Source organism: Pyrgilauda ruficollis, unplaced genomic scaffold (genome assembly GCF_017590135.1).
Source record: "Pyrgilauda ruficollis isolate IOZ18807 unplaced genomic scaffold, ASM1759013v1 scaffold73, whole genome shotgun sequence".
Lineage (NCBI taxonomy): Eukaryota > Metazoa > Chordata > Aves > Passeriformes > Passeridae > Pyrgilauda > Pyrgilauda ruficollis.
This window is the reverse complement of record NW_024529155.1, coordinates 864,516-878,222: the sequence shown is the minus strand read 5'-3', so window position 1 is coordinate 878,222 and position 13,707 is coordinate 864,516. Positions and strand designations below refer to the sequence as shown.

Here is a 13,707-nt window from a genome sequence, read left to right as displayed (position 1 = left end):
ATTAATCAAAAGCATAAATCCTTTATTAACTCTCTCATGGTCCCAATGAATCCACTGCCAACAGTATAATGTGCACCTGGCAATCCTAATACCATATGTCAGGAGCTGTGCTAAGATATGTTAATTTAAGTGATTAAGGATTAACAAGTTGGTCAACAGGTGCACCCTCATGTGGACTCCATCAGTCAGCCAGGCATTCACTCAGAAAATGTCCTTTTATAAAGAACATTGGTGAAAAAAGCAGACAGCAGCTTCATGCAGTTGGCAAATCTCTTCCCTTTCTGGCTTAGGGATGCAGCAGCCATGGTACAACATCACCTAAATTCTGATTGTAGGTGTGCATAAAACTTATAGTGAGAATTGTCACAATGGGATCTTCAATGTCCACTAACAGACAAAAGCCTTGAATATATCAGCTTGAAACTACAGTAATTCCTTTGACTACCATCATGGAGAATAGAATGTATTCTATAGCTGCTAGATTTCTTCAAGATGCAATGACTGCATATCACTAACTTCAAAAGGAAAAAAAAAAAAAAAACTAGGCCAATATAATTTTTTAACCCTTCCTCTTCATGAGTTTGTATGATATCTTAAAGGAAAAGCTATGTAGAGAGAAGAGTTTCAGTGCTGCAAAGGATTGCTGGATAACAAAGGCCTGTTCATGTGACAGGTAAGTCTAGCTGTTAGCATGCTGTAATGCATAACCATTGTTGTACATGTAATTATTGTAACTGGTCCAGTCATCTGCACACTGATATTCTTGATTAGACTGAATGTAGGGATGATAAATTGTTTCTTTTCCCAAGAAATAAGATGGAGCAAGTCTCTTCAAAACAACAGCACTGAACTGGTATGTCAGCTTTCTACGGATCTTAATGATTTCACCTGTTCTTCCATAATTCCTCAGCGCTCTGGCCATTTTCTGGTAAGTCATGATCTTACGGTTTCCCTTTCTTTCTCCCCAGAGTTCTGCAAGTTTCTCCTTGTTTTTGGAGACAAACTGGAAGACACCATTTGGCTTATCCACCCACTGGATACAGTTTGCCATAGCTGGATCATAGAGAGACTCATGGAGGTATTCAAATAGTCGAAGCTTTTTTCTACCTATAAGAAATAAATCACAAAAGATCAGAACAGAACTTGTGCTTGTTTTAAAAGATGAGCAGTTGTCTTTTTCCTGGAAAGGGTCTAACAGGCAAAAGCATAGCTAAACCTAGTACGTTGTCCCAAATGAAAAGATCACTATAAAATGTTCAGTGGAGAACCAGCAACAGCAAATGGGATCACAGAAATGTGAGCAAAACAGAATCATGGCATAGTCTGAGTGGGAAGGGACCCAGAAGGATCAAGTCCAACTCTTAAGTGAATGGCTCATACAGGGATCAAATCCACAACCTTGACATTACCAGCACCACACTCTGGTTCTGAAGGGTGTACAGATCTGTGGTGACAGAAGGGGATTTGTCATTAGAGCTTCAAAAGCAGGTTATGTGAGGATCATGACAAATGTCTGGTGACTTCACTGTGTGGTAGATCTCAGAAACATCAGTCTGCAGACACATGCTGTGTAGATGCACACTCAAGGAACTCACAGCAGGAAATTACATCCTCAGAGAAGGCAAGAAAGAGGTTTTGGAGAGCCAATCTGAATGTTTGAATGAATGGTTTCTCTGTTTATTCAAAACTCAGAGATTTTGAGATGGCTCGGTTTTGTTGGGCTTGTTTCAGGAATGTTTTGGTGATGCAAGGTAGTCTCTGATATAAGAAAGGGTAAGTGTGTGAGCAGAAAAAGCAGGTTGGTTTTTAACCAGAAATTTCATGTAATCAAGAAGGAGCTAGATCTTCTGGTACCCTTTGATATTGTAAAAGTCTGCAGAAGTGTCAGTTTGCATTCCCATGCAGAAAAAAAGCAACCTTGATGTAGCCATGATATTTTATGAAAAATCCTTTTCTAGGATTTTCCTGCTGAGGAGCTGAAGAGCCTCAGGAAAAAAATGTAAACAATAACTGCTGCTGTGGAATGCAACAGGTGAATCTGTGATTGGGGCATATTGGTTGTTTCTAATTAATGGCCAATCACAGTCAGCTGGCTTGGACTCTGTGGGAGTCAGGAGGCTTTGTTATAATTCCATTCTTGTTCTTTCTAGCCTTCTGATGAATCCTTTTCTCTCTATTCTTTCAGTATAGTTTTAGTATATAATTTTAATATAATACATATCATAATATAACAAACCAGCCTTCTGAAACATAGAGTCAAGATTTAGATCTCTTCACTTGTCCCAGGAGCCCCCATCGGCTTGGTACTGAAATATTTGCCAGTTAACTAAGTGCTTCTCTCCACAGGTTCAGTTCTCAAACTTCAGTTTCCTAGTAAGGCTTATTTAGTTTCACATAGATCTTGTGGATTCTACTCTATGAAGTATTTCTAGTTCCCTTCCCAAAGCCAAGGGTGATCAAGAAGCTGCTGTAAGGAGGAAGAATTTAAGATTATCAGACAAAGAGGAACATTTTGCAGAAGAGAGAATCTATGCAGAAGAACATCTTCCACTTTAACCAAAGTGAAAATAAGCAGCTGCACCTAAAGTTCATAAAGTCTTGCCTTGTGTGGCTATTTTAAACTAGGAACAGGGGAAAAGTGACAGTTGCTAAGGAACACTGAGGTCAAGCCAAGACATCTGTCAGGGATGACAGTAACTCTGTATCTGACGATAAGGAAAGAGGAGAGAAGTAACAGTCAGACTGGGAAGAAGAAGAGCCTGAAATCAGAGGTACTTTCCAAAAAATTAATAAAGTTTCATTATCTAAGTAGAAATTGGCCTGAGGCTGGAAGTACATATTCTACTAGAAACACATATAGGTTACTAAGAAGCCTAAAAGGAAAACCTGTGAAGGACATTGCCTTGTCACAATGGACATTTCTTAGTAGGTGACCCCCTTAGGTCCCCTCCAACCTGAATTATCCTACAAACTGATTGTAGAACAAACAAGACCAGGGGAAAATCCATGGACTACTGTGGACTAAATTTCTGCTGGAAAAGAATAGTGTAGCCTTGTCTGCAGCAGCACTTGATTTAGTGCTGTTTGGCCTCTTAGTTTGGTGGTCATTTCTGCCCAGGTTTTTATTTCTAGACACATCACCTATAGCTGATGTGTTTGTTGGAGAGGGCTAATTTGCTCTCATGTATTTCTGCAGCTGTGTTTCCAGAGCCCAGCTGTTATCCCCAAAGTGCTACACTCCAGTTTGAGATGGGGTCAGTTAACAGATCTTCGTACTGTGTCCCATTGCATAAAGCCAGTGATGTTCATTTTCAGGCTCTCAACATCAGTCTAAGCCCAGCAGGTTAGAAACCTGCAGGTTTCTTATGTGGTGATTGGAGACAAGCAGGTTCCTCCAGAAGTTGTTTCAGAATATCTTCATTAGATTTCGGTGCTGAATGGTCCTGAAGCCACCTAATTTTCTCAGGGAAAATGCATCCAGTTCAATTCTGAAATTGCCTCCACTCCACTAAGCATGAGTCCAGATCAGGAATGGTTTTGTCGTGACTGAACTGGACTCTTTTCAGAGGAAACCTATCTCAAAAGATACTTTCCAAAAGCACATCTATGTCAGTGTGCCCTTCAGGACTTGTGACCAGCCTCTAAAGACTGCCCTAAATAAAATGTTGTGAAACACTTTAAACACATGATTTGGGCTCTCAGTCCTGATGGTTTTATCTACAGCTCTATTCCTAAAAAGCCACACTAATTGCTAGTGTACAGATCTCTTATGTCTCAACAAGAAACTAGGAGGACTAAATCAATTTAGTGCAGTGAAAATAGTCCCCCAAACCACAGTTTCTGGCAGGAATATCACCATGGACACAGAAAGCTGTAAGAGGACAGAAAATGACCCCATAAGAATAGTTAATCACTCTGCAAATATGTGCAGGTTGTCTCCTGAAAAAGATTGATGACAGTGTAAAAGAAATAGGAAACAGGAAATGAAGTTTAACAGAGCAGTAATAACTGAAGGTCAACTCAGATACTGACATGTAAAATTCCCCAATGCAACCCTGGATAAGACTTGGGAAAGCAACATTTCTGTATTTGAAAGGTTTTCATTTGCAATGGTGAATTTCAGATATCTGAAGTAGAAAACTGAGAAACAGAGGCTACTCTTCCCACCATCCTAAAAGTCTATGGTAGCAACAGCAAGAGTAGTAGTAGTAGTAGTGGTGGTAGCTGTAGTAGTAGTAGTAGTAGTAGCAGCTATTAAACAACAGAGACCACAGTGTTCATCATCAATGGGCAGAGACAACACCAAAAACTGGCACCATGTGGTTAAAGCTGAGAAAAGGGGATTTCAAAAAACCAGCTAAATCAGGAAGCTACTTAAAAAGGCCTCATGGCCAAAAGTAGTTACAATATCTCAGAGTTGAAGCTGTGAAAATCTCATCCAGCAGTCACAGGAAGGCTGCTGAGTCCCTCCCTGCCAAAAACCCAAATAATGACTGCAATAAAAAAATGGAGTACTGCAATAACAATGCCACACAACCAATTCTTTGCAAAATAGATATCAATTCAAGCAAACTCAACCAGAAGCAGGAAAATAGCCATAAAAATGATATTTTGTCACTGGAAGTGACAAAAACTGAAAGGTGATTTGAAAAGTAAACTAAGAAAGGCATAAAATCTGGCATGCAAAAATATTCATGTGTGTAAAAAACCTTTAAGAAAATTATTGCTTGACACATGAAATAAAATAAGTAGTATAAATGGATAAAGACGTTACTGGTAGCTAGATTTACTTCCCTGCATCAGACTTCATTCTAAATGATTTGAAGTGAAACATATCTCTGGTTTTGTTTTCCATGTGCTAAGCAATGATGGAATAATTTAATAATAGATTAATCATTTATTATAATCTTACAAGATTTAGCAGATGGAAATTGAACACTAGCAGTTGTATCCTAGTCACTAGTAAATGTTCACTTTTTCCTGTTGAAACTTTAAAAAAATATATAAAGGAGAAAGCATGATTTGCTAAGAGGTTTTTTAAAGTAACATAAATCACACATCAAGATGTGATCTTTTTACAGACCTTTCCCTCCTTTTGGCTGGCCAGCAGCAGCATGCATCACTTGACTTTCTGGAGTATTCTGCAGTGTATGGTAGACAGTCTCATCTGCATAAAAATCCGCTGCGCTGTTCTTCAAGAATTAAGACAATAAAAAGTTACTAGTAGAGTACATTCTCTGAATAAAAAGAAACTTGTGGCAATTAATTGGCTGAGGCCTTCAAAATGCATATTTTCATCACCTCACCCATGGAAGACTTTTCTCAGCCAGGAAGGCACTCACTGTAGTGTACCAGTAACAAGCAGCACTAATTCTTGTCCGGGCGCAAGAGCTGCCTGCCAGAGGAGAAGCTGAGAGGGAAAACAGTGTAGCTGCCTCACCCTGGACCTTCAACCCTGCTGCTAGAACCAGAGCAGGAGCAGCTTTCAGAGCTAGGAAAAGACAAGGGCCACCTGGACAGTAGCACCTACAGACTCTGTAGTTCCCATGCTGTGTTGTTGTTAATCTGCTGGGGGAAAATGGGTTTTTGTGGAATCTGTTTCCCTGAAATTATCTCCCCTGCAAAATTCATTTTCCATCACTCTTGAAGACCACACTTCCAGTGTTTTTTAAGTATTTAAGCATTAGTAATTTAAGTATTTAAGTGCATTAGAGTATATGGACTCTAATGGCTGAAGCTGTGCTCAGATAATGCTGGTCTTTCTAGAGCTTTTAGAACTGCTGTTGGAGAAATCAAATGGCTCTTTTTCACAGTGGCAGAAGCTACATCAGCATTGGAAGTTGTTGTTCTCTGCCTGTTCCCAGGTAATACCAAGAAGCCTTTTGTGCTATAAATAGTAGGTTTGCTTGTTAGTTGTCATGTTATGTGATGAACAACAGAAGAGCATCAGAAGCAAACTGCTGACTCCTGAAAAGACATTATTAATCACATTTTGCAAATATTTCCCAAGGCAGTTTCATCTGAATCATGCCTGACCAGACCAAATTTCTGTTAGTGTTAGCATAATGATTTGTATCAGAAATCCCAAATGAGCAATCAGTCTTCCAGTTATGTCTGACTATTATTAGAAATGAGTTCACTCACAATCACGTTTCTCCAGCTATACCCTTGCTCCTCCCCAGATGGTGCTGCACAGTAACTGGGACTTGCTTGGAGGTGGTGGTGATGGTTGATCACAGTCAGGCAGTTTTTATAACCTGGGATTTAGGAGGAGGGAGCAAAAACCAAGTGAGTAAAAAAGAGAGAAGAAGGAAAAAAGAAAACCACAACAGCAAATAACTTGACATGGTGCTGGGCCTGTCAAAAAGCATTTATCCTGTGGCTGCCTTCTAGACAATAAAGTGTCCAGAGCCAAGATGTTCCACATCAGTAGGTTATCCAGCAAAATCTGGATACTGCTGGTGCTGATCACACCCTTGGGCTGGTTTTGTTAGCCCTCACAAACATGGAAAGCAAATTTTTTTTTAAGATAAAATATCAGATATTTCATAGCATCATGAAATTTTTTGGTTACTGGACAACAGAGGGCCATAAAGACCATCAGATATAGGTGGTGGTTATCCAGTGTGAATGGGATAAATATAGACTACAATAATACACCTAGAAAGGAAAAGAGACTGTCAGGCAGTTCTGCAGGCCTTTAGTACAATGCAAGTCATTCTCCAGTGGTGAATGAAGTAAAGGAGCATCAGAACATCTGCACTGCCTGAAGGAATGACATAGAAGGAACACAAGAAATTGTGATGCTTAAAGAAGCAGAGGAGAACACCAGACTAAAGACATTTGAAAAAATTACCTACTTCAAGTGGTCAGAAGAAGATATTGGAGGGTATGGGTACATCTATTACAAGTGGAAATGTGGGTGCAGCTGGGGACAGACTAAACACTGCATTGCAAGGGTTTAATAACTCCATCAGCCCTAACAACGTATATATAAGGAAGAAGATTTCAATTAATTATATATAGTGAATCCTCCAGCATGTGTAAATTACCAGTGCAGTGGAGCCAAAAACTTGTTAACAGCTGAAGATACAGCCCTACTGGTCTTATTTACATTTCATTTTATAATACATAATATGTAAATCAACTTCCTCATATGAAAGGCATTTTACACAAAAGACAGCAGGTATTTTTTTTCTGGACATAGAGGGTTTGTTTTCCTTTCCTTACCTTTCTGCTTACAGTGTAAAAACAAAAGCACAAATTTTAAATTTTATAGTAATTTAGTTACCAAAACCTTGCCAGAACAGAACAATTTACAGCTTCCTTGCATTGTAGGTTTTGTAAAGTATACAACTCTCGAAGTCAAGGAAAACAATTTTCTATTAAATGAGGAAATTAATTTCACTTGCTGGTCTTTTTTTTTTTTTTTTTTTTTTTGTATTGGGATTCATGGCATAGCAGGGGGGCATTTTGAAGTTAAAACATTAAAACTGGAAAAAGACTGTTGCACAACAGTCATACATCCTCTGATTATAGGAAAAGTGAGCTCAGTGCACCTGGGCTGCTGCTGGGAGGAGGGTAAATGGGGCCAGTCCAACAGTTTCCCTGTGCTGTGACCTGGAAGATATTCACCACACTGGTGAATACTGGGCAGTACTCATGGAGGGGTAAAAACCCTCCAAATAATTTTCCTCCTTTTCATCCTCACAAAACATCCCATTAATTCACTTCTGGGAAATTCCTCCCCCACCTGTATGTTTCAAGAGGTGCTTTCCTGTAAAAAAGGAGCTGGGAAATGAAGTAGAAGAAGGGTGTTTGTTACCTGGTGGACACTGCATTTCTCTGTCAGAGTGCTGCTGCAGCACTTCTAGAGCATCTTCAAAAGCCTGGCCCAGCACGTCGTGGTCAGGAAAGCTCTGCAGGAACATTTTGCAGTCAGGACCCAGAAAAGACCAGGCTGGTTCCTTCAAAGTTGTCAATCAGCCCATCCTAAATAAATGCAGTGATGCTATAGAACAACATCCTCCTGGAACTGATCTTTGGCAGGCACCAAGGCATCACCATAATCTTTTACTATTATGAGAAAGTTCTCACTCCTTTGAGGTCAGTGAGATAATTCACACAGGCAACATTATTCAACTCACTCTGTCAAAAGTTTCAAGGTTCATTTCCTTAATTTGCAAAAGATGTTTACACAAAGGGTGTTACTGCTGGTGGAGAGTTTTATAGTCTGTAATACAGAGATGTTTGTATCACTTGTGTAACATTGTTAATGAAGCCAGAGTTATCTTTCAATAACATTGACATGACAAAAATAATTACACATAATTTCTAAAGCAGGTATGCAGAGAAAATGCTACACTGTGCCACTACAGGAAACCAAGTGTGGATTTTCAGAAAACCGTTCATTATAATTTTAGAACGCCTTGTTGTAAAAAACTAGACACCCTCTAATTTGAGTTTGACATAGTCTTCTGCAGCATATTTGAAACACTCAATAATAAAAGAGAATATAGGTGCTGTAGACTTACCATTATTTAGATATCAAGACTTGAATCCTGTTTAAAAGAACCAATATTTTTAATATTGTATGTTTCAAAACAAATAATAATTATCTGAGCATAAATTAGAATAACTAAATGAAACAACTCAGTATTGTTTCCAATTACAGGGTAAAATATTTTTAATAACAAGATAAAATGGATTTATTATTAGAAGCTGATATTTAAATTAAATAAAATATTTAAATTAAATTAAATACTTATGACATTGTATTTTTTAAAAATCAATTTTTTAAAATAAGTTTACAGTTTCATTAATGCCACAACTTTTAGATTATTATCCACACCATCACAAATACATTTTTAAAGACATTATAAAGTGAAAACATGTTATTGTAGACATCAAGTCTTAGTCAACATAACTTCTAATTTGCCCAAGAAAATACACATTAAATGCATGTGTTTAAGTCTCTTCAGTTCACAGCCAGTTGAAACAAGTTTCGTTTTTTTCTAATATAGATTAGTGTATGACTGTATATGAACATACATAAACACTCAGACTAATTGTGAGTTCCAGACGCAAATTTGATTGTTTAATAAACAGTGTAAATAGACATATTTTCAGCCAGATTAAGATGAACAATATTACTCAGAAACATATCTTTAGTACCTCCTTTTTTAATTTATATTTCTTAAAGAAAACCATAATCAGATTTTTTTGCCTTGCTGGTTTTTCCCCTCATTATAGTTTACATTATTATTTCAAAGCTGGAAACATAATAATCAATATATCAATATTTTACTCATTAAATACTTGATTATTGTGTGTGATGTTTCAAAATACAAAGGAGAGACAGGATACAGAAATATTACTGAGGAAGAATTTTATCCAACATTAATCATGAATGTTCTAAGCTGGGAATTTTGCCTCAGGTAAGTATGTTATACTGTACGGTCAAAATTTGCAGAAATTTTTTTAAATCTTGACAACTATATGGTGGAATCCTAGCAACTCACTGAAATCAGTGGCATATTTGTCTCTGTGTACAGTGCAATAACTATTTCAATCATCTGATCCAAATCTGTTCTAAAGCCAGAATGAACAATGTCAATCATTTATTTAGCTGCAATGGTGGCCACAGATTCCTGGGGCACAGGGCTACAGAAATTAAAGACAAGAATCTGCTTTGTAAGGATCCTCATGTATTTTCCCCATAATTTTAAGTAATTCACTTTCCTTAAAGTGATGTTTTATAACTCAGACTCCAAACCGATACCTTGACAGAACATCTACAGCCACCTCAATGCTTTGCAAAGTCTTAAATGCACAAGTATAGGCAAGGTATTTTTGAGTGGTCTTACCACTTACACCAATGAATTCATACCAAAGGAGAAAAAGGCACACCTTTACTAGGCTTAAAAAAAAACCAACCTGGGCACTTACCTAGAAATTCAGTTCCACACACAAAACAAGAATCTGTCTGGTTTCAGAAATGAAAGAAAGACTGAGTTCCCACAGCAAAGGGCTGGCAAAGGGGCTGCATTAAATAGCTGATTTTAGGGAAGTGTTTTGCCTAGGGATTTTTTTTTGAGAGTATAGGTATAGTAAACTGCTAGCATGTCCCTTCATTCTGCACAAAAGTGGGTGATTTATATTGAAATAAATAAAATTAAATGTTTTAACTGTTGTCCAAAACATGTGGGGTTTAAGCATTCAGAGAGATTCCTTTTATCTATGGCACCTTGTAACAAATCTGTCACTGGTATCATGGTAGGATGAATCTAGGGCAAAATTCCACATCCCTCATCTGTCCCACAGAGACTGCAGTGGACTTTGGGCTTTTATCTGAATCTTCTTGTTAGCTCAGTGTAAGGAGCAAACTAGACCTCAAAATAAAAGTTTGAAGGAATTTCAGAGTTCTGCTTCAAGGCTCATGTTTGTAGCCCATGCCCAGCTCTAGAGCATTGACTGCAGCACTCAGCACAGATTCAGACAAGCTGTAGTTGATGACCTGCCAAACACTTTCTGAGCAGCTCCAAGACATGCTGTTGCATCCTATAGGAACAGAACTCTGTGTTTTTCAGCTCAGAACTTCTCATTGCTGACAAAATCTAGTCTGTGCCATAGCTCTTTCCAGCTTTCCAAGTCTTTCAGAGGCATATTTTGCAGAATTTCCCCAGCATTTGCCACAAAACTGCTGTAAAATAGTAATTACCTCTTATATTATTTATGTATATTCTCTCAACCAAGAACCTAGACAAGAACTAGACTTGTTGTAAAAGCTCAGTGAAAACAGTTTGAAGCCACCAACCATTTCTGCTGGTTTCACATGCAAGCTGCCTTTTCAAATTTTGCACCAAGAAGTTTCAGGATATCATTTTTAGTAAAATACATTAATATATGTACATCTTTTTTTGAACTTCAGGTTCTATTTTGCACCACTTCTCTGGTCTGACTTGGGCTTAGAAAAGAAAATTAACTGGCAACCAGAAGGGACAAGGAGGGAATGTGACAAGGAGAGAAACAAGAGAATCAGGGAACAGCAAAGTCAGAGGACTTGGAGGTGCTCCATAACTGAGCAGCCGCAACACCAAAGAGATTGTGGCCCACAGAATGACCATAATGGAGTAGAGGAAATTAGTAAGAAAGAAGCAGCAGTGGAAGAAAAGGGTGAGAAACAAGGAGCAGCGGAGGGAAACCATGACGTCTTGACCCCAAACCCCTGTGCCCCTCATTGCCTCACCAAAGGAACTGAGTATAACCTGTGGAGATAACAAGAGGGGAGGAGATGTGTCTGGAGTGCAGTTGAGCCTGGGAAAGGGGAAGGAAAAATATTTTAATGTTTATCTTCTTTGCTTCCCAATACCCAAATCAGCAAGAAAATATAGCAATAAGTTCAATTAAATTCCCAAGGTTCACAAAAGAGGGTGAAGGTCAAGAGATGAAAGCTAATGGTTTTACCACCACTAAAATGATCCATCTTCCCAAATCAAATTGCTCTGTCAGAAAGTTTTTCTTTCATATGAGAGGCTACACCAGAAAGCAGGTCAGGAAAAGGTTTGTTTTCAGAGGAAATGGGAGAGTGCCATACATGGCACAAACACACAGTGTAAGAACAAGAGCAAATGCTGCCTTGAAGGGGAGTTTTAAACTCTGCAGCCCATTCATGCATTGAGTCTTTGGCCCAACACAGTCTTAGTGCAAGAGCCCAGCCTACCTCCCTGTAAGTGCTCAGAAGAGGCAGAGGAAGGTGCAGCTGAAGACTGAGTGTCAGCTGACACTCACCGCTCACTCCTCAACACATCACAGTGCAGCCAAGACTGGCAGCATGATGACCTCTACTAAGACATAATATTAGAGAAGAAAGCCTCCTTTGATCTTTGCATTGGATGGGAGGTTGGATTCCAGATAAAAATCTGAGAAAGAGAACTTACTCTTCACATCTTAATGTCTCAAACAATTGATGTGCCTGATAAAAAAATTAGAGCATCTGTTAGAAACCACAACATCGAGCTCTTCTCCTTCTTCCATGTTTTAAAAATACACTTCAAACAACAGAATTATTGTTTAAGTTTCAGAACTTTCTTCTATCTCTGCTTGGCATAAAGTACACCTCATAGTGGTAGTATAGTAAGAAGCATTTTCACATCTGAATAAAATCCAGAACTAAATAGTGTATTATAGCACTTGTCAGAGAGTTTGAGAAAGCATAAAGATTCTTGCATGAGGCATTGTTCAAACATAGAATAAAAAGAAGTCTTGTCCTTCTTAAAGGAACTTAAACTTGAAATGGCAAGTTTTCTCACCCAGAATTTGTAGATTTCTTGAAGTTTTTTAAACATCAGGTAATTTGCAACTGCCCAAATAGACCCCTCAAAATAGAGACCACTTCATAAAAAAAATCCTGAATGTGACAGCCACAGAGATTTTCTGTGTTTCCATACTTGTTCTGGCCCTTGTCAGATGCCTTTGCCACTACTCTTCTGGCCAAGCAGCTCTGTAATAACATTTGCCTTGAATCCTCATGGGTGTAGACTCACAATAATTACACCAATAATAATAATAATAATAATTCTCTCCCTGAAAGTGGAAAAGTTGAGGGATCACATGCCTGTGCTCACCTCCTGAGTCTAACCATGCTGACCAGTGAACTTCAAAACCTTATGTTCCATTCAAGGCTCAGAAGAAACTGGAAAGTTTCTTGCAGCAAGGATGAAGCCTTTGCTCACTGCAGGAAAAACAGGGATGAACACACAGAGAGGCCCCTCCTTTTACATGTAGTGTGCAATGATAACCTAGGCATGAATATCTCACAAAGAATGAGTCTGCAGCCTGAACTTCAATTTAGTGGGTTCAGAAAATCCCTGAATTCACATTCCTAGCCCTGGAATACAAAGAAAATTCTCATTTTAAAAAAACCCCAACAAAACAACCAAAATCAAACTGCCAAACAAAGACAAAAAAGGAAATAAATGCAGCTTTTTACTAGCCTCAGTACTATTATTTACCATGATTTTGGTCAGATAATTTATTATAGAACACATACAAAAATACCCCAAAAAAAATCAAAGGGAAACATAAAAACAACCAAAAAACCAATTGTGACATCATATCATATTAGCAAATCAGATCATGAAACTGACTTTAAAAGTCTCCTATTTGTGCTGGAAAAGTTTAGTGTTTATGTTAAAACACACAGTTTTTTATTATTTCAAATGCCAAAAGATGAGGATATATCATAATTTCAAATTTCAAGGCTTCACTTGCCTTACAAATAATTCTACAAATTAGAAACTTTCTACAATGCAAAAGATAGTATTTATTGTAATTGGTGGAATTATAGTATTGTTTCCTTATCTGGTGGAAATTGACATAGAGCCACCAAAGGCAAAGGATCAGCGATGATATCTGCAAACAGAGGTTGACACCACTATTATTTTCACTACAGTAAGGGGAAACATGCTGTGCCAGCCTTAATGTTGCGCATACTTCCCTGAATTCCTGATTTGTTTTAATTTTTTGTCTACCTTATAAAGCATTGCAGTTGGTTACCAAAAGAATGTCATTTTGGCATTTTATTTTTTTGTAAGAGCTCTTTTATAGTTATAATTACTGGGCCTCATTTTTTGAAAGAGCTTTGCCCAACCATTATCTCCAAGTACATCTCATGTCTGAAGCTTTTTGCCTTAAAATAGACAAAAG

At 38.1% G+C, this 13,707-nt stretch overlaps 1 protein-coding gene across 1 annotated transcript; it reads right to left on the bottom strand.

The window, feature by feature from the left end:
• Nucleotides 1-679: 679 nt before the first annotated feature.
• Nucleotides 680-7,931, bottom strand: SPIC (Spi-C transcription factor). Its single transcript, XM_041485994.1, has 4 exons — nt 7,826-7,931; nt 6,145-6,257; nt 5,084-5,192; nt 680-1,107 (listed from the first exon to the last, which is right to left on the bottom strand). Exons 1-4 carry the CDS (start codon nt 7,929-7,931, stop codon nt 680-682), a joined length of 756 nt encoding a protein of 251 aa, XP_041341928.1.
• Nucleotides 7,932-13,707: the final 5,776 nt, after the last annotated feature.

Bases quoted from the DNA above. Each gene is read 5' to 3' on its own strand.
- SPIC (XM_041485994.1), bottom strand. From the start codon at position 7,931: ATGTTCCTGCAGAGCTTTCCTGACCACGACGTGCTGGGCCAGGCTTTT. The intron at 6,258-7,825 runs GTAACAAACACC...CCTAAATCCCAG, and splicing joins AGAAATGCAGTGTCCACCAG to GTTATAAAAACTGCCTGACT. The intron at 1,108-5,083 runs GTCTGTAAAAAG...TATTTCTTATAG, and splicing joins CCAGCCAAAAGGAGGGAAAG to GTAGAAAAAAGCTTCGACTA.